We start from the raw sequence: 25,754 nt of genomic DNA, 5'->3' as shown, positions 1-25,754 counted from the left end.
GTTTTTAAGGTTCATCTATGTAGCATGTGTTAATACTGCATTTTTTATGGCTGAGTAAATTTCCATTTCATAAACATAGCACATTGGTTTATTCATTCAATTGTTAATAGACATCAGGATTGTTTCCACCCTTTGGCAGTTATGAAAAATGGTGCTATGAACATTGGTGAACATATTTTGTGTGGACATGTTTTCATTTCTCTCTAGGAGAGAAACTGTTGGGTCACATGGTATTTAATGAACTGACAGAATATCTTTGGAAGTGATTTCACCATTTTATACTCCTACCAGCACTGTATGAGAGTTCTGATTCTTCACACCTTTACCAACACAAATCTAACTTTTCTATGCCAGGTATCAGTGGGTGGAAATCAGAATCTCATTGTGTTTTGATTTGCATGTCCCTTATGACTAATGATATAGAGTATCTATCTTTTAGCGTGCATGTTGGCTGTTTGTACATTATCCTTGGAAAATTGTCTATTCAGACCCTTTGCACCATTTTTTAATTGGGTCATTTATCTTCTTATTGAGTTGTAAGAGTTCTTTATACATTCTATATACAATCCTCTTAACAGACATATGATTGGCAAATATTTCCTCCCATTCTGTGGGTTGTCTTTTCACTTTCTTGGTAGGGCCCTTTAGAGCAAAATGTTTATGATTTCTGTTAAATGTTTTCTGAATAAATATCAACTCTGAAGTCACTGTTGAATACTAAGTATAATTAATATACTGGATATTAACATGGAACACTTATGATTTATATTGTGGAAGTTGTACTACATTAGGGAAAAATTACATTTAAGATTTGTCTTAATGTGAAATAATATCCTACAGAATATCCAGTCAGAAGTTTATAATGGTCATAAAGTAATTCAATGAATCTTTCTAACTGGTGTTTTACAAAAAAAAATTATTCTCATCTTTATAAAGGGCAATAGATCAATGCCCAAAATAATCATGGATGATTGAGTCATCTAAATCTGTGCTTTAATCTATTCATTTAAACTTTTTTTTGTATCTGCTTAAAGTACCCCAAATTGATTTCCCAAAGCTTGATTATATCCATCAAACTAACATCTAATATATAGATTATTTCCACTGTTTTCTGAAGTCAGTGAAAGGTTGTCTTTAAACAAAGGGGGACCAATATCAGCCTCAGGCTACAGCATTAAATCAAGGGAAGTTCAATGCTTACCATAATTGACTGGAGCTACAGCGTACCAAGGTAAGATCAAGACTGCCTATAATAATACCTGGCACCAGACTTACAAATAAAATGGGCCTTTGAGATCAATGCTATTCTATGGAGAAGAGAGGACTGAACAATTCTCAACTTGCCAAGAAGGCTTATATATAACAGTATTAGTTTGCTAGGGCTTACAAAAACCACAGACCTGGGAGACAAACAACAGAAACTTATTTTCTCACAGTTCTCGAGTCCAGAAGTTCAAGATAAAGGTATCAGCAGGGCTGGTCTCTCCTGAGGCCTCTCTCCTTAGCTTACAGATGGCTGCCTTCTCACATGGCCTTTCTCAGAGAGTGCCACCCTGACATCTCTCTTACAAGGACACCAGTCCTATTGCATTAGGACCCCACCCTATGACCCCATGTAACTAAATTACTTCTCTGAAGGTGCCATCCAAATATTGTCACTTGGTGTTTAGGGCTTCAACATATGATTTGGGGTGAAAACAACTCAGTCCATAACTATAATAGACTTCTAATCGCAGGGAATATTATGATACATATATAAAATGTGACAATATACATCGGACTTTAGATTGTAAACACTTTAAGAATAGGGCCTGTGTCTTTCTCACTGACATCCCAGTCCTTGTACATTGTTTGACACAGACAATGCTAATATGTGTGTGTGTGTGTGTGTGTGTGTGTGTGTGTGTGTATTAAAAAACAAAATAGCCCTAGCTGGTTTGGTTCAATGGATAGAGCATTGCCCTGGGGACTGAAGAGTCCAGGGTTCAATTCCAGTCAAGGGCATATGCCCAGGTTGTGGCTCGATCCCTAGTAGGGGGCATGCAGGAGGCAGCCAATTAATTATTCTCTCTCCTCATTGATGTTTCTATCTCTCTCTACCCTCTCTCTACCTCTCCCTTCCTTTCTGAAACAAATAAAAAAATATTTTTTAAAAATAATAAAATAATGGATTTTTTTTTATCTCTCAGTAAACATATTAGAAAATGTAATGTTGTGAAACTTGATACTTAAAAGTGACTTTTCTCTTTTAGAATATCACGTGCAACAGCTCATATAAAATCCCATGGAATTACAAAATATAGCAGAAAATTTGTAAGTGCATTTCAAATATAAAACTTGAAATTGTGGTGTAATTCCCTAATCACCCTATAATACTGTGACAACTAAAACAAAACGCAACACAACACAACACAAAGGCTTAGGAGTGAACCTGGGAAAGAGAGTGACACAGAAGTCATCACTCTCTAGCAATATTTGTATCATAATGCCCAGCATCATAAAAGATCTGATTCAATAGAAGTGCACCATCATCTTGGGGATGGAGTAGCAGAATGTGTCTCTGGTCTCATATCAAACAATATATATTTTGTTCTGTGCCTCTAATATATTAAAACTAGCGTTCCCGTTGCAGGAAAAATCCTGCAATAGGATTTCCTGCTGCACTCTACCCTGCCTCCACTCCTCCCTTGTCGCCTGCCCCGCCTTCTCTGCCAGCCCACCTGCTTTTCCCTTCGCCCCCGGCCTCGCCTCCGCTCCTCCCTTGTCGCCCGCCCCGCCTTCTCTGCCAGCCCGCCTGCTTTTCCCTTTGCCCCCGGCCCTGCCTTCGCTCCTCCCTTCTCCTCCCCTCGGCTTGCTTGCTTCTTCAAAGCTTTATTCCCTTCTGCAGCTCTTGGCTTCTTTCGACTCTGTCTTGATATGCAAATTAGCTGCCATCTTTGTTGGGGTAATTTGCATAGTCGTCCTGATTGGTTGGTGGGCGTGGCTTGGCTGGTGGGCGTGGCTTGGGTGTAGCGAAGGTGCGGTCAATTTGCATACTTGTCTATTATTAGATAGGATGTCTTTCATATTTAAATGCTTTTTTCATAGTCCCAAAATGTTTCTGCATGACTGGTACAATCTTCTCTTCCAGCCTTATTTACAGGGACTACAGCTCATATGAAACTGGTTTTGCTTAATGGACCAGAACCAAGTATGCAAATTGCTCATCAGAGCTTTGGCTCTATGTTCACTTAAATGTGTTCAAAGCATAAGTTCTATAAAATACTAGGACAGAAAATGACCAAAGTAGTGCTGATTTGGTAGCTCTTTAGACAGTAATATTAGAAGATAAGGATACTGCTAAATTGAATAATTTTATGTTCCTCTATATAATAAAAGATGCACCTTAATGAACACAGGATATATACTAATGACACTGATATTAGCATTTCAACTGTCAAAGTCATATAACCCATAGAGTAAAAAAAGGAATATATGCTTGCACATGAGCTATGAGGAAAGAAGGACACATTAATAAAAACATCAGTTCTTATAGGTTGTACCAAGATATATCAATAAGCATCTTGGAGTCATCGAGTAAAGGGGAAAAAATAAGTGATAGAGTTCAAGTTAGCAGAAATACAAAAGGGACCCAAACTAGTCTGAGGACCAGAGAGAAACCTGGGGGGGGGGGGGGGAGGAGGGAGGAGAGAGAGAGAGAGAGAGAGAGAGAGAGAGAGAGAGAGAGAGAAACTTCCTGCTGCCAGCTGATTCACATCAAAGCAAGAGGATTTCCAGGATCTAGAAAGCGTCGAATATAGATACTGACCTTCGGCAATTGCCAAGATAACCTACGGAACTTAACCCCAAGCTAGTCTCCCAGGAATTAAAAGGAAACACCTTCACCTAAGCACTCTACTGTATATCTATTCTCCAGAAGCTTATCCTCAAAGAGGCAGAAGGTGACCTTCATCAGTGATAGGAACACAAAAGAAATACTAGGGAGAAAATCTACCTCTACCTGGTCAAGCCAGGGAAGCCTCCCTTCACAAGAGGCAATATTGAGCTGGACTTAAAAGGACAAGTGGAAATTTGCAAAATGAATATAAACCTATTTTTGGCAAAAAAAAAAAAATAAATTTAAAAAGCAGTTCTCTATCTGTCATTAAGTTTATAGGAAGGGGTAGCAGTGGAAGATGAGGCCAGAGAAATCACTGTATTAGAAACAGAAAAAAAAGTGGACCCTGACTAGCCCTTCCAGAGTTAGCTTTAGGAGTAGCTTTGAGGTGGTTGCTAAATTACAAGGTGACTGTCAAAACACCGTTCCCTTGAAATTCCTCTAACGGGGATGATGTACACAGATAGATTTAATAGGATTAAAATATTGATTGATCCCAAGCATTCTAAAGCAGGCCAAATCAACTCAACCAATATATACATAAAATGGCAGGTACCCAATTTCTCTTATTTTAATAAGAATAAACATACTGGATGCCAGAAGTGAGGTAAAGAGGTCTTGAGAAATGGAAATAAAAAAGGAAACATAAAACAACTTTCTTCAGTATAAACTTGCTAACTTTGATTGAGCTAAACTTCAAAAAATCAGTTTAAGAAAAGGCTTACAGAGACCTAGGTGCATAGTGTATGAGGGGAAAGGGTCAGCACAACCAAACTACTATGAAGCAAGCTCCTTTACAACAGATCTCTCCTCCATTTAAAAGTTAAATCTGATGGCAACACTATCATTACATGAGATCAGAGTAATTAATGGGGCAAGTCATAATCCTATTAAAAAAGCTTTATTTGGGTAAGGTGTTTTTGTTTAAAAAAAGAAAAGCATATAGAGGTGAGCAAAGGAGATTCAATTAATCAAATACTACAGTAAGTTCAGCTATTAAGAAGCAGGAATAGAGCAAGTTCATTCTAGGGACTTGTGGCTTGCAGAGCCACAACTCATGCCTTCATCAGAAACAGACTGCACTGGGCATCCTCAACTCTAAATTCTGGCCATAACCGAGATCCCATAGTTATGTCCCCAGCTGCTCACCCACCCCCTCACACAAAAGGTCATTGACAGGCATCCATCAATTACAAACAGAGAGGAAGGGAAAACTAACATTATAAATCCATAGACCTTGCTTATATTTCAGTTCATGAACTGTGACACATGTCTCCCTTTAACTATAAGACTTGCTTTATTGATCCAATATTTTATGACTTAAGCCTCATCCAAAGGGAACCAGAGTATGTTGCCTATACCCTGGTGTGATCTTAAGGTTGGTTACCCAAGAACTGAACAAGGGAGAAATCAAGCAAGGAAAAATGATTCCTTATTAGAGGGAAAAAAGGGTCACACTGAAGACAAACACCTGTCATTAACATAATTTGATAATCGAATCATAATCTAATGAACATGGTCACCACTGTTCTTCGAGTCCTGTGGAAGAGACAGGGAAAGGCTGTGAATTCAAGTTAAAAATGAGGATATACTCTGAGAAGCCCAACTTCTAGAAACCTGATATATGGTTAGTCCATGTAACCTTAGCCCAGGTAAATGAATATTTGTTAGGATTCATTTTTTTTTATTTTTTTTTTTTTGTATTTCAACTTTATGTAACTTCGTGATCTCTCCCACTATCTTTGAGGACCCTGGTAAGCCTGGTGACCCCAAGCTGAGAAAAACTGACCTACAACAAGAAATAAGCAGAGCTGTTCAAACATAAACATCCCTATTTTTTTCACTTACCACATATTTCAGGGTAAGAAAGACATTTGCTGGAAGTGAAAGCTTTTTGTTAAAAAAAAAAAAACAGGTTAAGAAATCTAAGGGCAATATCCATTCACAAATGCCAATCATCTCACCAAGAAAATCACTGAGACTTCATGAGGTATTAAAGAGAAAATATTTAAAAACTTTCGTAATTTAAATCCCATTTGAACTAAATTTCAAAACATGTCAATTAAGCATTGTAGGAAGAAACTAAAATAAAATAAACCTTCAAGTAGTCTTTCTCCTGAAACAAATCCCAGGAAATACCTACTCAACAGAGTCCGTGGCATAGGTTCAAGTTAAACTATCGATTGTAAATATGAGAGACTTATACTGCACAGCAAAATTTTCTGTGTTTTGATTTAACAGCCCAGCTGTCACCCCTGTTGTCTGCTCTTCACAGTCTTCACATCCATGGAACAGAAGTTACAAAAAAAGTTGCACGTCTGAGCTAGAGGGACTGGCATGGCAGCCTCCAGCCTTCACTTACGTACTTGCTGAAATCCCAAGCCACAAAGCTGTCTCATACTTTTGCTAGACCTCTCTTGGAAAAAATGAAAAAAAAACCCCAAACACACACAAAAAAAAACAACCTTTGCTTAGAAGAGGAGCAACACAAACATAACATCACAGCTTCTGTTATGAGAATCACAAAAACTACATTCCACTTTTCCTTAGTATTTATTAACAGATCTGCTTTTTATAATGATGAAGCCAAGAATTATCCTAGAGGTCTATATAAAAGCACTTAACATTTCAATAACCTAAAAAAAAGTTCTTTTGGAAATGAGAATTATATAACCATTTCAGCACATCTGATATCTTTCCCTCTCTCCATGTATACTAAGTTGTCCCAAAAAAATGTATACACATGTTAACAACTGATAACTCACTTATTTTTCACTCCTTTTCAGGTTTAACTTATTTGAAATAATGGGTGAAGCCAGACTAAGCTTTGGACAAAGAAAATTTATCCTAAAGCGCCACTAGAGATTTTTGTATGGGGATACATAAAAGATAAAGTTTAAAGTACAAAACTGGCAACATTTGAGGGCACACATATACTGAATGAAATGATTCTTCATATTTGCGATTCCATTGCTTTGCATTATCAGCAGTTCCTGGACCAAAATGGTCATCGGTTGAAAATAGGCATTAATGAAAAAAGTTATTCATTTCTGTAAATTCTTTCAAATTTTGAAAACAAACTATATGTTAATAAACACTGACTTTATAATTATTCAACATGTGTACACATTTTGCGGGGACACCTTGTAGTTTGACCAAGTGATCATTTTTTATGCAAATCAAATGATTAGTTGGTATCCATCAGGCATGAGAATTTTTCAAGTCAAATTCTCTATGGAAAAATTAAGGAAAATGAGGAACTTCAGTTAGTTCAAAAAATCTACATCATTTCATACCTTGTGCAAAATAGGACCCTTAACACCCCCCAAATATGAGACTTCTTAAGATGTAGTTTTATTCTCTAAGGTTTCCAAAAGATCCTATCAATGATTATTTTATCTATTTCTAACGTTTGCAACACTTTCCTGAAAATGTAATAGACCCTGATATAATAAGTTCAGATAAAAAGAAAGTACTTATAGTACTTTGGTATTTATTAGCAATAGGAACATATTAACTGTACTCTTTCATTTATTGTAATTAGTAAGCAATTAATGTACCAAGTATAGAGTAGGCACTAGAGATAAAGTGACAAAAAAGACTTTACACCCTTACAGCACCCAAATAACTACCAAATTACAAGTAAGTAAGCAATAAGTGCAGTGAAAGATAAATCATCCTATATAATAAAATCCTAATATGCAAATCGACCGAACGGGGAACAACCAGTCGCTATGACACGCACTGACCACCAGGGGGCAGATGTCAAATGCAAGAGCTTCCCCCTGGTGGTCAGTGTGCTCCCACAGGGGGCACACCACTCAGCCAGAAGCTGGGCTCATGGCTGGCAATTGCAGCAGCAGTGGCAGGAGCCTGTCCCGCCTCCACGACAGCACTAAGGACCCCTCGGGGGATGTCCACCAAGGGGTTCTGGACTGTGAGAGGGCGCAGGCCGGGCTGAGAGACCTCCACCCCCAGAGCACAAATGTCGTGCACCAGTCCTCTAGTAGTTAAATAATTTTCCAACTTTTTAAAATATAAATATTTTTATTGATTTCAGAGAGGAAGGGAGAGGGAGAGAGAGATAGAAGATCAATGATGAGAGAGAATCACTGATTGGCTACCTCCTGCATGCCTCCTACTGCAATCCGAGCATGTGCCCTTGACAGGAATCGAACCTGGGACCCTTCAGTCTGCAGGCCAACACTCTAGCTACTGAGCCAAACCGGCTAGGGCTAAATAATTTTCCAACTTTGAGGGCAATGTTAGTACAAATACAATGTGAAAACTTTTGTTGACTAGCTGAAAGATGGGTTCAATTTAGAATATTAAGAGTTTTCATTATAATCACATTGGACAAGAAAATTTATTATACAAAATGTGTAATAATTTATTCCCCCTAGCATCACAGATTAAGCTTATTAACAATAGATTTGCATTCTGAAACAGATAACCTTACTGTTGAGAATACTAAAGAATTATGCAAAGATAAGAGAGGATCAAGAATATGTATCAATATCAATATATCAAGAATCAAATTATTCAGTTTATCTATAATTTGGCTAAAAACTTACACTGATAATTTATCAGAAGTATCCCTTTGAAAATCAAAATAAAAAACAACTCAATATTTCATGGAAAAGCAGAGATTCAAAACAGCAAATTATATTTAATATTATTTTCTAGCCTAGAGTTAATGCTATAAAAGTTAAAGAATAAAAAAGTCAATAAAGCCAGTTTCTTACATGAAACCTCACAGAAGTATTAATTATGTGAAACTATTCTATTTTTAACTATATTTTTCAGCATCCCTACAGATTCTAATATACTGGTAACATGTCTTCATTTTTTATTTTGCAAAATGGATCACTGCAGGTAACATTATTGGAAGCTGGGAAGAATGAGATTTGTGGATGCTTTTTGTTGTCACTGTGCCAAAAATGCTTATACTTGAATAAATAGTTATTAAGAACTCAGGATTAACATCCACACAGTAGTACTGCAATACATTGAGTGATACTACTTTGTAATTCTACTCTTGGGGGTCCCATGCTAAGAAATTACATATATAAATAAGTAACAGAAGCAATAAGGGATTTTCTGATAAAACAATAATTAAATCACCTTATTTTGAATCTACTTTTTGCTATTAAACAGTATTTAGGTTCCAGAATATTTAACAGTCAATGTTAATCAATCCTAAATACAGTAAAAAAACAAAGAAATATACACACTAATTAAGATTACCTTTGCTCCAAAGATGACGAAAACTTTTGTCCAAAGGCTGATTCAATATCACAAGGCAGTATTTCAAATTTCCTAGGGGAAAAAAAAAGAAGTAAATAAGTAAACTGGGTTTCTTTTGTCCTCATTTGCATCTGGAATCATACTCTACTAGTCCAGATTTTCAATCCACACAGAGCTAAATTTCAACCATAACTGATTTCTGATATTCTTATTTTTTTTCATATCTTAATTTTAAAAGACACCATTGATGAACTGTACCTAGCATATTCAATACTAGGGGCCTGGTGCACGAAATTCGTGCACTGGGGGGGGGTCTCCTCAGCCCAGCCTGCCCCCTCTCACATACTGGGAGCCCTCAGGGGATGTCCCCCATAAGGAGCGGGCCTAAGCCGAAGTCTGGCCTCCCTTTGTGAGAGACAACCAGGCTGATCAGGGAAAGGCACCAGCGCCATCACCCCGCTGCTGGAGCCACTGCAAGTCACCACAGCCACCAAGGTGTTTTCATCAACACGGACTCCAGTCCCTTCACCAAGAAAAAATGACAACTTTCTTTAGGCATTTTCAAGATGTGTCTTTCATAGAATATGACATTTCTTTCTTTTTTTTTTTTATCCTCACCTGAATATATGTTTCCATTGACTTTTAGAGAATGTGAAAGAAAAAGGGAAAGACAGAGAGAAACCTCAAAGTGAGAGGAATATTTAGATTGCTTGCCTCCTTCATGAGCCCTGACCTGGGCCCCAGCCAGGGAGGAGCCTGCAACTTAGGTACATGCCCTTGATCAGAATCTAACCTGGACTCTGTGGTTGGCAAACCTAGACATTATCCACTGAGCCAAACCGTGTAGGGCAGGTTATGACATTTCTTAGCCCTCCAGCAGCGGACCTTCGTTTTTTTCCCCAGGAGTGTGGTGGGAAAGCCCTAGATCACCTTTTTGGATTCTTATACCCAAGTTACTAAGAATATTACCAGTGGCATACAGGGAGCTTAGCCAATGAGCGGTCAGAAAAGGTATTTCCTCTGTAGTTCACACCTATCTCCTGTGATCTCTGGCTCCACCCCTGCCAAGGCCTAAAGCCTCCAGCCCTTGGCAGAGGACCCCCAGCTGGCTCGATCGCCAGGCTCCGCCCCTGGCCAAGGCTTCAAGCCTCTGTTTGAGGCTCAGGCCCTGGGCAGGGACCCCAGCTGGTGCAATCGCCTGGCTCCACTCATGGCAGAGGCTTGGGCTCTGGGCAGGGACCCCAGCTGGCTCTGATCGCCCTCAGGGGACCCCAGCTGGCTCCGATCACCAGGCTCCGATCGCCAGGCTCCGCCCCAACGGCCAAGGCTGCAAGCCTCTGGCCAAGGCTTGGGCTCTGGGCAAGACCCCCAGCTGGCTCTGATCGCCCCGCTGCACCCCCAGCCAATCCCGCAAGCCTCTGTTTGAGGCTCGGGCCCTGGGCAGGGACCCCCAGCTGGCTCTAGCCCCTGCTCCATCCAAGACCAAGGCCTCAAGCTTCTGTTTGAGGCTCGGGCTCTGGGCAGGGACCCCCAGCTGTCTCCCATCGTGGGGCTCCACCCCCAGCCAAGGCTGCAAGCCTCTGGCTGAGGCTTGGGCCCTGGTCAGGGACCCCCAGCTGGCTCCAATCACTGCAGGGGACCCCAGCTGGTTCCAATGGCCCAGCTCAGCCCCCAGCCAATGCCGCAAGCCTCTGGCTGAGGCTCGGGCCCTGGGCAGGGAGCCCCAGCTGGCCCCGATCGCCTACAGGGGACCCCAGCTGGCTCTGATCACCTGTGGGGGACCCCTGCTGGCTCCGATCTTCCCCTCTGATCTTTGGCTCCAATATCCCAGTTGCAACAACTGCCGCTCTCCGAGGCTGCAGCCATCTCGGTTAGGTGTATTTGCATATTTGCTTTATGATTGGCTGGTGGGCGTGGCTTGTGAGTGTAGCAGAGTGATGATTTGCATATTACTGTTTTATTAGATAGGATGTCCATCACATTCTATATTTAGCATAAAAAATTTATTGTAAAAAAGGAATTACAAAAACAATTTATTATAAAAACAATTGGGTAAGTGTCTTTTCTGGCAGTTTACCAGTGCCCAGTAAAGTAAACTTGTAGATTTTTAATAAACAAATCTTCACAAAATGGCTGAGTAATTTGAAAATATTTTTCTACACATACTGAAGGTAGTACAAATTCTGTCAAAGCATAATCATACAGGAAAATGGCAGCAATGATCATCTGTACTTCCTAGAGGTGGCTCTTAAGCTCCAAACACAATCTAGCCAGCATTGACAAGAACTTAGTGGAAGGAGGGATGGAAAAGGGAGGGAGGAAAGGAGGAAAGAAAGGAAGGAAGACAGATTATAAAAAAGATAAGAACTTTAGATTTATATCAATTATCACAAATGATAAATGTGATAAGTATATACAGTAGTAGATCTCAACCTCACTGCACATCAGTCATTGATTTTAAAAAAGACAAAAGCCAATCTGCTTCCCTAGAAATTCTGATGGATGTTCCCAAATTAAGCCTGTGCATCATAACTTTTAAAAGCATCATAAAGAGAGTCTAATGGGTAACCAAAGTTGAGAACCTGACATGGCACCTGAAACTATTTACTAATGATTGTGGAAAGCTATCATAAATAGCAGCATTATTTTAAAAATACTGTTCAACCTTATCTTGACCTTTTAAATTACTGTTTTGTGAAAAAATATGTATAGCCAAAATTATTTGTAATTTTATAAATAAACAAATGATTTGCTTTTTACTTTTTACTGATAGATTTTATAAAAAAAGGATTAAAGACCAGTACTCTACGTGAAAATACACTGAAATGAAGCACAATTTACAATAGAAAAAGTTTGACTGAAATCCATTAGCAAGTTATCAAGGGTTTTATGATCTCTGTTTAAGAAAATACTGAAACTCAGATAAAATCAATATTAGCCAAACACATGCCAGTCATTATATATAAAATACCTATTTTGCTAGAGGACCAAAAACCATTATTATAAATCTCTCATCCCTGAAAGTATTTCAATTAAGTAATGAAAATTCTAGGGCATCGAGTTTCATTTTCATATTGCAAAACTTCTATGTTTATGAGGATATTTTTAAGTGTGCACTAGGAAATCAAAACTCTCAAGTCAATTCATTCTTTGAGAAAATAAATTTCATGTGGACAAAGCAAAACTATTAAAAAAGCTCTGAACAAATATTTCATACCAAAGTCTATTAAATAATTGAATTACCAATAGACTAAGAATTTGTAAGTCATATAAGAAATTGCTTCTGAGAAAGTAAACATAGACATAAACAGATATTTCTCTGCAAAAATCTCTCTTGACATCCCATCCCCACCACCTAGAGTAACTATTTTATACTAGTGGCCCGGTGCACGAAATTCGTGCATGGGGAAGGGGTGGTCCCTCAGCCTGGCCTGCATCCTCTCCAATCTGGGACCCCTGTGGGATCAGGCCTAAACCTGCAGTTGGACAAACCCCTCACAATGTGGGACTACTGGCTCCTAACCACTCACCTGCCTGCCTGCTTGATCTCCCCTAACGACTCTGCCTGCTGGCCTGCTTGCCCCCAACTACAACCCCCCCGCCAGCCTGCTCACCTACAACTGCCCTCCCCTCCTGGTCCGATCACCCATAACTGCTTCTGCCTCAGCCCCGCCACCATGGCTTTGGGCAGAAGGACATCTGGAAGGTCTCATGGTCTAATTAGCATATTACCCTTTTATTAATATAGACTAGAGGCCCGGTGCACAAAATTCGTGCACGGAGGGGGGTTGTCCCTCAGCCCAGCCTGTACCCTCTCCAATATGGGACCCCTTGAGGGATGTCCGACTGCCCGTTTAGGCCCGATCCCACCGGGATCGGGCCTAAACGGGCAGTCGGACATCCCTCTCACAATCCAGGACTGCTGGCTCCCAACTGCTTGCCTGCCTGCCTTCCTGATTGCCCCTAACTGCTTCTGCCTGCCAGCCTGATCACCCCCTAACCACTCTGCTGCCAGCCTGTTTGCCCCCAACTTCCCTCCTCTGCCGGCCTGGTCACCCCTAATTGCCCTCTCCTGCAGGGTTGATCACCTCCAACTGCCCTCCCTTGCAGGCCTGGTCCCTCTCAACTGCCCTCCCTTGCAGGCCGTGTGTCTCCCAACTGCCCTCTCCTGCTGGCCATCTTGTGGTGGCCATTTTGTGTCCACATGGGGGCAGGATCTTTGACCACATGGGGGCAGCTATATTGTGTGTTGCAGTGATGATCAATCTGCATATTACTCTTTTATTAGATAGGATAGAGGCCTGGTACAGGGGTGGGGGCCAGCTGGTTTGCCCTGAAGGGCGTCCCGGATCAGGTGGGGGTTCCCTTGGGGCGTGGGGCGGCCTGAGCGAGGGGCCTGTGGTGGTTTGCAGGCCGGCCAGGCCCCCTGGCAACCCAAGCGGAGGCCTTGGTATCTGGAATTTATTTTCCTTCTACAATTGAAACTTTGTAGCCTGAAGCGGAGCCAAGCCTGGGGCTCCCTCCGAGGCCGGTAGCCATTTGTGTTGGGGTTATAATTGAAACTTTGTTGCCTTAAGCGGGTGGGCCCGGCCAGGGTGTGCAGAAAGCTTTGCTTCCCCCGTTGCCGGCAGCAACCCTGGCCTGCTCTCTCAAGCTCCATTCTGCCGCCATTTGATTGAATTTGTTTACCTTCTATAATTGAAACTTTGTAGCTTGAGTGGAGGCTTAGGCCTGGCAAGGGCAGGCAGAAAGCTTGGCTTCCTCTGTTACCTAGGAAACCTTGCTCTCTGTGGCTTTAGCCATCTTGGTTTGGGTTAATTTGCATACTTGCTCTGATTGGATGGTGGGCGTGGCTTGTGGGTGTGTCGGAGGTATGGTCAATTTGCATATTTGTCTATTATTAGATAGGATAGGATATGACATACTGCCATAACTATAACATATCTACCAGTATTACTCTATGAGAATACATACTTTATCCAATAGGAAGGCATCTAATACATTACATTGTATATGTTGTAAGTAGTAGGAAATACTGTATTCGTAGCAATAATATGTAACCTGTGACTTCCCTTCCTGATCTGGGAATGGTTCCCCAGTTCTTTTGACATTTCCTGGCCCCTAATATATATTTTTTGTTATTCAATGTAACTTTATTTACTGTTTATTGCACATGATTTGAGGTCTTTAATTTCTAACCACCAAAGATTCAAAGGGTTATTTTTTCCATGAAATTTAACATTAACATTAGTGAATTCCTGTATTCATGTGTTTTAATTGTAAACATCTGAATTATTCACATTGTCATAGATCCTGAACTCATAAGCGTGGACCATGCACAGGCTGGCAGCAAGCCAGGAAGCCACTCTGCAAGCAAACAGATACTTTGCATAAGGAGAAAAGTCATAGCATAACATTTAATGTCCAACCTGAGTCACCTCAGAATGTTATATATATTGACTTCTTAATTCATATAGTATTGGGAACTCAACTGCTTGGTTGGTGGCGGGGTTGACCTGGTTTTGGGAGGATTATTCCTGAAATAATTAAGGAAAGGAGGGCTCAATCTTTCTTCTTGGTTGCTTGCTCCTCCCCAGCACCTTCATCTTTCTTCTCGTCCTCAGCTTCTTGGGCATCTTCTCCTTCACCTTCACCTCCTTCTTCCTCCTTTGCGTCCTCAAATTCTTCCTTGGCACCTTCTTCCTCTTCCTCTCTTTCCTCTTCCTCAGCCTCTTCCTTCTCCTTTTCCTCCTCTTCAGCTTCTCCTTCAGAAAGGGGTTCATCCTTAGCTTCCTCGGCTTTTGCAGCCTCAATGGTCTCCTTCACCTCGATCTGCTCCTCCTGGACCTGGCTGGTGTATTAAGAACCCCTTTCTGAAGGAGAAGCTGAAGAGGAGGAAAAGGAGAAGGAAGAGGCTGAGGAAGAGGAAAGGAGTGAGCAGACATCAAGTCGGAGCTAGTCTGTAAACCACCGTAGGCAGATCACCAAAGACCTGGGAACTCTGGGAGTAGCTGCTGGCTATGCTTCCCATGCTGGTGAAACAGAGCCAGTCTCCTCACCTTCCAAGAGTTTCCTGTCAGCTGCAATGTCAATATCCAAAACTATCTTCACATTGAAGAGGTCCTGGTATTCTTTTAAGTATCCTGCCATTTCACTCTTTGTGGTTCTCAACTCATTTTCTAATTTGTTGATTGTGTCCTGCATAGCACTAACGTCAGAGTTCTGCTTATCATCCAGCTCTTGCAGCTGCTTTCCCAGCGCTTTGTTCATGCCCCAGCTTGCTTCAATCTCCAGGGTCTTGGCCTTGAGCAGTCGCTGGCCCGCACCATGTAGGTGCTCTTGGCAGTGCTGTCAGCATGGTGAAGCGGCTCTTATACCATTCTTCGGCATTCTGCATGTTCTTGGCAGCCAGCTTCTCATACTGGGTGCGGATGCCCTTGAGCATAGTGGAGAGGTCGGACTTGGAGAACACGTCCATTTCCACGGAGATCTGAGCATACTGGACATGCACCTTCTTCAGAAAGGCGATTTTGTCCATCAGGCTTTCGATGCACTTTTCCAGCTCAGTGCTGGCAAGAGCCGCCTCATCTGCATCTTTGCTCACCTCCATCAGCCAGCCCTCTGCATCCTCATGGTTCAGCACCTCTTCCTGGTAGCTCGCCTGCAGGTTGTTCCCAGCCACTTCAGAACCCCAGTGCCTCCTAACTGCCCACTTCCCTCTCCTCTCCAGGGACAGGGCGCGGTGGGGCAGGGCATAGGCATAGCATTTTCATTAAAATGTTCAACTCTGGCCTGCTCCACCGGTGTCCTCAGGTGGCCCGGGGGCAGACAGCGATCCTGGAGACCCTGGCCACTCCCGCCTATGGAGCCTGCAGGCAGTCAGGCACTGACCACGCTACCTGTCCAGTCCTGATTGCACCCTGGACCCCGCGGGTGACATCAGGCACTGTCCATGCCGCCTGCCTGGTCCCGATAGCTCCCTGGATCCCACAGACAGCATCAGGTGCTGCCTGCTAGAACTGCCTAGTCCCAATCACCACCTGCACCCTATGGGTGATGTCAGGCGCTATCCATGCCACCTGCCAGGTCCCAATAGTCCCCTGGAACCCACAGACAGCGTCAGGTGGTGTCCATGCCGCCAGCCAGTTCCCGATCACTGCAGGAACCCCGCGGGCAGCGTCAGGCGGTGTCCATGCCACCTGCCCAGTCCCGATCGCTGCCTGGACCCCGTGGGTAGTATCAGCCGCTGTCCATGCCGCCTGCCCGGTCCCGATCTCCCCCTGGACCCCGCGGGTAGCGTCAGGTGCTGTCCATGCTGCCTGCCTGGTCCCGATAGCACCCTGGACCCCACGGGCAGCGTCAGGCGCTGTCTACGCCACTTGCCAGGTCCTGATCTCCCGCTGGACCCCGCGAGCAGTGTCAGGCGCTGCCTGCTGAAACTGCTCGGTCTCGATCGAAAACTGGACTCCGCGGGCGACATCAGGTACCATCTGCCAGGCCAGCCCAGTCCCAATTGCCGCCTGGACCCCGTGGGTGACATCAGGCGCTGTCCATGCCGCCTGCCCTACCGGATCGCCCCCTGGACCCCCGCGGACAGCTGCCATGATTAGTCCCAATGGCTTCCCGGTCCCGCGGGTGATGTTGGGCGCTGTCCCTGGGTCCCGATTACCGCCGGGACCCCGCGGACAGCGTCAGGTGCTGCCTGCCAAGTCTGCCCAGTCACTATCATGGCCTGGACCTTGTGGGTGACATCAGGTGTTTCCCACCAGGCCTACCGGGTCCATGGCGGCCTGGACCGTTTGGGCTAAGTCAGGCAGCACCGGCTTGCCTCCCTTCTCCGCCCGCCCTGCCCGCTTGCCTCCCTTCTCCGCTGCCCTGCCTGCTTGCTTCTTCGCAGCTTCGCTTCTTTCTACGCTGTCTTGATATGCAAATTAACCGCCATATTTGTTGGGTTAATTTGCATACTCGCCCTGATTAGTTGGTGGGCATGGCTTAGGCATAGCGAAGATGCAGTCAATTTGCATGTTACTCTGTTATTAGGTAGGATATCCCACTGGCACCCCCTTCCACTGGCAAATTGTCCCAGCTAAGATGATAAATTAGATGCTCGTTCTATTCCTCATCATATTCAGATCCCATCTCTCTGTTTTAATCTTCAGCAAAATTCACTTCAATGAGGTTTCATCCCACCACTTCCAGGAAATAACTCCTGTCTGGGTCATCGAAGACCTCCTATTGTACAATTCAATGGCTATACTTCAATTCTCATCTTGGCCAACACTTCTCAGTAGCATAACAGAGCAAAAGATCACTTTTTGCACACTTGCTTCTTGAATCATGTTCTTCCCTTGACTTCTTCATATGACTGCCCGCTCCTTCTCAGTCTCCTTTTCTACTCACTTCTCATCTGAGCAGAAAGCCCTCAATAAGTATTTTTTGAGTAAATGTGGAGTATCCCCAACTTCTATAGCAGGAGTGCTCTAGGATCTATTCTTGGGCCTTTTCTATATCAATCTATACCGACTCCCAAAATAAAGCCCTCTAGACTCATGGCTTTAAATACCATCCTATATAATGAAGAGGTAATATGCAAATTGGCTATCACTCCAACACAAAGATGGTCACCCCATGTGGTCAAAGATGGCTGCCCCCATGCGGACACAAGATGGCCAGCAGGGGAGGGCAGTTGTGAGTGATCAGGCCTGCAAGGGAGGGCAGTTAGGGGTGACCCAGGCATGCAGGGGAGGGCAGTTGGGGGGGACCAGGCCCGCAGAGGAGGGCAGTTAGGGGCGACCAAGCCTGCAGGGGAAGGCAGTTGGGGGTGACCAGGCCTGTAGGGGAGGACAGTTAGGAGCTATCAGGCCAGCAGGGGAGGGCAGTTAGGGGCAACCAGGCCTGCAGGGGAGGGCAGTTGGGGCAACCAGGCTGGCAGGGGAGGGCAGTTAGGGGCAATCGGGCCAGCAGGGGAGCAGTTAGGCATCGATCAGGCTGGCAGGGGAGTGGTTAGGGGGTGATAAGGCTGGCAGGCAGAAGCAGTTAGGGGCAATCAGGCAGGCAGGCAGGTGAGCGGTTGGGAGCCAACAGTCCTGGATTGTGAGAGGGCAGTCGGACATCCCTCAAGGGGTCCCAGATTGGAGAGGGTGCAGGCTGGGAGACACAGACACACACACACACAGACACAGACACACACACACACACACACACACACACACACACACACATACCCCGTGCACGAATTTCGTGAAATGGGCCTCTATAATAATGGCTTCCATATTCATGTCTCCAAACTGGGACTTTTTTCCTAAACTCCAGAACTGTATGTTTGGTTGCTTATTCAACAATTCCATTTGGATATGTAACAGACATCTCAAACTTAATGTGCCCAAAATGAAACTCCTGGGTATACTTCCTCTAATTAAATCTTCTCCTTCCATTCTTCACAATCTAATACCAACTTCACCACTAATAACCTATTCACATAAACATTTTCCATCTCTAGATTTTACCATAAGGCCCTCTAATCAGCCTCACTTCCACACTCACCTCCCCTAAACTCAGTATTCAAATGGATCTTGTTAAAATATAGTCAGACCATGGCATTTCTCTGTTCAAAGCCCTCCACAGTCTTTCCTTATCAGTAAAAGCCAAAAATTTATAATAAATCACATACAAGGCCCTACAGGATCCCTTTTCTCTCTCTCTCTCCCCCCCCCCCCACCCTCTCTTTCTTACACACACACACACACACACACACACACACACACACACGCAGGCTTCCTTGTTGGGCTCCTCAAATATACCAAGAACAATTCTACCTTTAACATTTCTACTATAGATAGCCACATAATCAGTGAGCACATTACTTTCTCTCTCTACCTAAACGCTCAGGTCACTGCTCAAATGTTGATTGCCATACAGCTTCCTTGACCAACCTATCTTTAATAGTAATGCCTCCACCCCATGTTAGTACTTACTCTTGACCCAATTTGTTTTTTCTAGTGACCTATCATCAATTTGTTCATTCATCCTTTTTTCTAATGCCTGACTCCCTACAGGAAAACATAAGCTCCTGGGCCAAGTGCCTATAGCAAATGCCACATACTAGTAAGCAGTCAATAAATATTTTTTGAGTAGTTCTTCTAATTCTGACTCTACGTCCATTTTTAATAAATTAACTCCAGCTCTTTGCTTTAATAATCAAGTGACTCCCTCCAAGTTTTCTGCGGACAAATAGTTCCATAACCAACACAATTCCTCACAGAATTAATACAGAATGGCCCTTTTTCTAGATCCTGGAGCCCTCAGGATCTCTTAGATAAATATTATACAAAATATTCCAGGAAGGCTACTAGAAAAGACAACAACAAAAACCAATCATCTTGCCTTAAAACAATTAACTGATATTTTGATCATTATAAATTCAAGAAAAATCTGAAGAAAGTGGAGATGGTCCACAGAAGTCCAACTATATAATTAGTATATTCTTTGAGAATAATTAGACCTTTTCAAGCTAAGTGGATATCTACCTATTTAAAAAGAAAAAAAATGCATGTTAATATAACATTGAGCCTAGAAAACCTGGCACATATCTAGTTATTGTCATTCAACCATTGAGGTTGAAGTGTAAATAGATTTTGAAAGGTTAAGTCAATTTCCATCTAAGAGCATTACTTCTGATGATGCAATGGTGATGGGTCTGTCCAAGTTTGATAATCCTAACATTATATAAACTATGCCACTGAAAACAAAATGCCCCAATAAATTCTCACAGGCATCCACATATGCCAGGAATAAATGTTAGTTCAAAAAAAAAGAACATTTTATATTTTACAATGTTATAGGGGGTGTATGGGAGGGAGGGTAAGTCTCACAAAGTCTTGAGTCTTTTTTGACATAAAAGGAGAAGACTGTACCAAGAAACATTTTCTTTACCCTTGCAAAGGTTAGCTATATTCTTGTTCCCAATAAACACATTCTCACTAAAACCCAAATGCAGGAAGCTGAGTTCTTCATCTCGGCACACTGACACCTCAAAGCTGCTCCGTCAGCTGTCGGGGCTCAGGGGACCTGGGCCACAATAAACTGTGTTTCCTGTCAGTCACAAAAATCAATCCCTGCCTAGCAAATGGTAGATGTAATGTCATAACCCTAAGGGTTCATCATAAGAACCTAAAGAATTATAGGGCATCACATCGGTTTTGACGTGTTGACCGCTGGACCCACATAATGCTCACACTTGAAAAGCCGGTTTAAAATGTTTTCTGAAGGCAGAATACATCAAGGTTTGGCAAATGCTACTGAAATGAACAGAGGCCCTCCCTTTTATCTTTAAGCTACTCCTGCAACCTCAACTCACTTCTGACTTCCTGGAAAAGTACAGAATCCCTTTCACTGCCCAGCAACAGCAGGTCAAAGGTTCAGCATGCCAGCACACACTCCCCTTCTAATAGATTCTCTACACTTCCTACTGGGCTTTGGTTGAGTATGGTGAGAAGTGTTTTGGGGATGGGTCAGTTTTGAAGGTTTGGGGCTTCACACTTAACAACTCTATGAATGAATAATAACAATACAGATACCTTCTTTTTTCTTTTTAAAAATTCCTTAAATAGGATTTTGATTCAAGAGTCATACCAATATTTGTAATCAAAATAAGCCCAAATTAAGCTAAACTGAGACATATTCAAAGCACAGACTGATGTTCTATGAGACCTACAGTTTGTAGGGAGAAAACAAGGGACAATTTTTTGGAATTTCAGTTTACTGAGCACGCCCCACTGCCTTCTTCAACTAACACTGATTAGATAGCAAGCTACCATTGGATCAAAGGACTTCTGAACAAAAAGGAAGAAAATACATAGATTTAAATTCAAATAACTGTGGACTATGAATTTTGATCACATACACACGAGTCTATCATGTCAAAAGTCAAATCCACACTGAAGGAAATCTTACTAAACTCAGGGTAGGTGAACACTTTTATCTTTGGCACTGTGGGCTTTTAGAGAATTGAAGAGGAACTTGTGACACCAATAGGCAGAGCTTTGACACCAGGCCATGAGGAAGCACCTGACACACAGCACTGTACTAGCCCTCTGAGGTCCAGGTCCAGGTGAAGTAAACAGAACAAGTCAGTCTCTCCACTATTGCTTTTTTTTTTTTCTTTTTCATAAAATAATAAAAACACAAGAGAACCAAGATGGCAGCATAGGTTAACACCTGTACTTGCTGCCTCCCACAACCGCATCAAAATTACAACTAAAATACAGAACTATCATCCAGAACCAGGGGAAAGCTGGCTGAGTGGAAGTACTACAACAAGAGAGGTAAAGAAGAAAGCGTATTGAGACTGGTAGGAGGTGTGGAGGCATGGAACAGGCTGGCATGTGAGTGCGCCACTTTTTTAATCGGGAGAGAGATACAAGCTCTTGCTGATCTGAGCTCCAGTGCCCAGCGAGATACTGGGGGACCCAGACACATACAGGAAGAAACTGGACTGTCTGGCATCGGGGCAGGAACGCAGGGGCATCTTTCTTCCAGATGGAGGTGCTCACAAAGGTCATTGTTCCTGCGCTGGGAACTCCCCAGTGCAGGGCTGACTGGCAGCCATTGCTGTTTGCAACATTCTGGAGATTCCCTGACACCCCACCCTACCCAATTTACAACCCCACCCAAGCTGTGTGCAGCAGCTTTTGCATATGAATGGCCTGTCCTTTCTCAGCCTAAAACCTGTCAAACAGGCAGCAGCTGGGTCAGGGAGCCCCAAAGCTATCAAAAGAAGGCCCAAGGCTGGCACCAGCAGCAGTCTGCCTTGTTTCACAGCTGGGCCTTGTCTGGGCTCTTCCAAACCCAATACAAAGAGGAGGAATCTGCAGATATCTCTGTATCTCCTGCTGGGTGGCCCCAGGCAGTGTCTGACTTTGCAACTCCTTGAAGATCCAAGAGCCAATGTACCCATTGGTCAGTGTGGGACCATACCAGATTACACCTCTTCACATCCATTAAGTGACACACTCAAGGGGCAGACCCAGTGAGCACCAAAGACCCACTGAAGCAAGTCCTGCCCCATAAGGGTGTCTCCTGCACAGCAGACTCTTTCATTGTAGACACAGCTGGTCCTCACAGCCAATTGGCCTGGAGGTCAATTCCTCCCAGTGATACCAACAGTAGTCAAGGCTCAACTACAAGACTGTGCATACAGCCCACAAAGGGGTGCACCAAGAGTGTCCACATCAGATGATTGGGGAGGCTGAGCCACTGGGCCCTATAGGACACCTACCACACAAGGCCACTCTATCTACTCAAGGAGACTTAGCAGCTACTCAATACATAGAAACAAACACAGGAAAGCAGCCAAATGCGGAGACAAAGAAACATGTCACAAATGAAAGAAATGGAAGAAAGCAAACTACTGGATATAAAGTTCAAAACTACAGTTATAAGGTTACTCAAGAATCTTTTAGAAAACTCTGAGAAACTTAGTGAGACCTTCAAGGATCTTAGTGAAAATGCCAAAAAAAAAAAAAAAGGAAAAGGACCAGTCAGAAATTAAGCATACACTGACTGAAATAAAGAATAATATACAGAGCCCTAGCTGATTTGGCTCAGTAGATAGAGCGTCGGCCTGCAGACTAAAAGGTCCCAGGTTCGATTCCAGTCAAGGGCATGTACCTGGGTTGTGGGCACATCCCCAGTAGGAGGTGTGCAGGAGGCAGCTGATTGATGTTTCTCTCTCATCGTGTTTCTAACTTTCTATCCCTCTCCCTTCCTCTCTGTAAAAAAAACAACCCATAAAATAAAATAATAAAACAAGTAAATAAATTAAATTAAATTAAATAAGATAAAATAACAATATACAGAGATTCAACAGTAGACTAGAGCCGTGGTCGGCAAACTGCAGCTCGCAAGCCACATGCAGCTCTTTGGCCCTTTGAGTGTGGCTCTTCCACAAAATACCACGGCCTGGGCGAGTTAGAAGAAGTTTAAAAAATTTGGCTCTCAAAAGAAATTTCAATCGTTGTACTGTTGATATTTGGCTCTGTTGACTAATGAGTTTGCTGACCACTGGACTAGAGGATCCCAAGAATCAAGTCAAAGATTTGAAGTATGAGGAAGCAAAAGACATCCAACCAGAAGAGCAAGAAGAAAAAAGAATCCAAAAATATGAATACAGTGTAAGGAGCCTCTGGGACAACTTCAAGCATACCAACATCCGAATTATGGGGGTGCCAGGAGAAGAGAGAGAGCAAGATACTGAAAACCTATTTGAAGAAATAATGACAGAAAACTTCCCCCACCTGGTGAATGAAACAGACTTACAAGTCCTGGAAATGCTGAGAACCCAAAACAAGAGGAATCCAAAGAGGACCACACCAAGACACATCATAATTAAAATGCCAAGGGCAAAAGACAGAGAGAGAATCTTAAAAGCAGCAAGAGAAAAACAGTTAGTTACCTATAAGGGAGTACCCATATGACTGTCAGCTGATTTCTCAACAGAAACTATGCAGGCCAGAAGGGAGTGGCAAGAAATATTCAAAGTGATGAATAGCAAGAACCTACATCTAAGATTACTCTACCCCGCAAAGAAATCATTTACAATTGAAGGTCAGATAAAGAGCTTCACAGACAAGAAAGAGCTAAAGGAGTTCATCACAACCAAACCAGTATAATATGAAATGCTGAAGGGTATTCTTTAAAAAGAGGAATAAGAAGAAAAAGGTAAAGATAAAAAAATTATAAACAACAAAGTGACAACAAATACATATCTATCAACAAGTGAATCTAAAAATAAAATGAAGCCCTAACCAGTTTGGCTCCGTGGATAGAGCGTTGGCCTGCAGACTGAAGGTTCCAGGTTCGATTCTGGTCAAGGGCACGTACTTTGGTTGCAGGCACATCCCCAGTAGGGGGTGTGCAGGAGGCAGCTCATCGATGTTTCTCTCTCATTGATTTTTCTAACTCTCTATTCCTCTCCCTTCCTAACTGCAAAAAATCAATAAAATATATTAAATAAATAAATAAATAAAATGAATAAAAAAATCTGATGAAAAGAATAAACTGGTGAATGGAATAGAATCAGAGGCATGGAAATGGAGTGGACTGATAAGTCTCAGGGGGAAGGGAGTGTGGGGGGCTTGCAGGAAGAAGTTGGACAAAGATCTTACATGCATGTATGCAGTACCTATGGTCGGGGACAGTGGGGTGGCGAGGGCCTGGGGTGGGGTGGGAACTGGGTGGAGGGGAAAAAGAGGGAGATCTGTAATAATCTGTACAATAAAGATTAAAAATATGTATATGAACACAAAATAGTCTATAAGCAAAGGTTTTGTTTTTAATAGAAAAATAACGGAAACAACACATTAGCATAGGGTCATACTATGACCCACACAGAATAGTTCTATATGATCTAATAGGGAAACATCTTCCATATAAAAACAAGTGGAAAAAAGCAAGGTGCAAACTAATGAGTATATTACAAAGCCATGTGAATAAGAAAATTAAAAAATATATTCATATATTTGTACAAATACCAAGAATATCTATCAAGGAGGAAAATTTTTAGCTGGAACACAAAATACAAGTAATACAAGGGAGCATTACTTTTCACATATTAATCTTTTATATATGTAAATGTTTTTGCCTGTGCTTATATTATTTTTAAAAAGCAAAATAAGAGTTTAACTAATGAAAAGAAAATAACCGTTCCCTGGTAATGTGTCCCACACCAAAAGATGATGGTCAATAATCTTTAAATACCACATTAGAATACAATAAAATTTAGTAAAATAATAGGTTATTTTGGTTTCGGAGTAAAAATTAAAAGCAGATAATTTGTGAAACACTATCTAGCATTCTTTCCTCACAAAATCATCAAGTAACTTAGGGTAATTAAATGAGTGGATTTTAAAGTGATTTTTAAGACCAGGGAAAGGGACTTACAACAGGACAGCAAAGGAGATACAACTCTCTACTTTAAAGAACAAAATGTGGGGTTTTCTTCCACTAAAATATGTTGGAAAGAACACCAAAACTTAGGGTAGTATTTTTATAAATCAGTGTATGTTTAAGAATTCATCCATGACCCAATTCCCCTCCTATTCGTATTTTCACACTTTCCTCACCTAAAACATTATCTTCATCAATAGCCACCAGACATGAACATAGAGAACGCTGAAACATGATAAAGCCAATTACCTTAGAGAATGAGAAGGGGAGAGGGAAATCAGTAACTTTTTTTTGTATTTGCCTTTGCATCATATAAATGCTTAAACCAAGTCTGTACTACATTTAAAATTATCTTTAAAAGGAGGCTAGAAAGGAATTTGTGAGCAAATTCACTAATCATTCTCACCTATAAACCAGAGTATTTAACTCTTTCTGCTAATAATAGTTATATGCTCCTCATTTAAAAGTTTGTACACTTTAGGCATGTAGAAAAAAATAAGTTACTCATCCCTTTTTAGCTCCAATATTTAGCCCAGGTTCTGGCACAAGCGATTTATGAAATAACTGTTTCTAACTTGAACTTTAAAAACATTCATTGTGCTGTTTCCTGCATCACTAAAACAGTTACCCCCAAATCTAAATATACACATATGCACAGAAACTTAAAAGCCTCTAAAATTATGGT

General features: G+C 42.3%; 1 protein-coding gene across 3 annotated transcripts in view; it reads right to left on the bottom strand.

The window, feature by feature from the left end:
* Positions 1-25,754, bottom strand: part of TPK1 (thiamin pyrophosphokinase 1) — a 269,761-nt gene that overhangs the window by 202,248 nt on the left and 41,759 nt on the right. For all 3 annotated transcript variants that reach the window (XR_013814311.1, XM_079786321.1, XM_079786320.1), the window contains exon 3: positions 9,125-9,196. Coding sequence is in view for 2 of the 3 variants with exons in the window: in XM_079786321.1 (XP_079642447.1) it covers positions 9,125-9,196 (72 nt within the window). In the remaining variant the exon portion in view is untranslated. The remainder of the gene's footprint in view (positions 1-9,124; positions 9,197-25,754) is intronic.

This window comes from Cnephaeus nilssonii, assembly GCF_951640355.1.
Source record: "Cnephaeus nilssonii genome assembly, chromosome: 12".
NCBI classification, from domain to species: Eukaryota; Metazoa; Chordata; class Mammalia; order Chiroptera; family Vespertilionidae; genus Cnephaeus; species Cnephaeus nilssonii.
The sequence above is the reverse complement of the archived record's forward strand: the minus strand, read 5'-3'. Positions and strand labels throughout refer to the sequence as shown.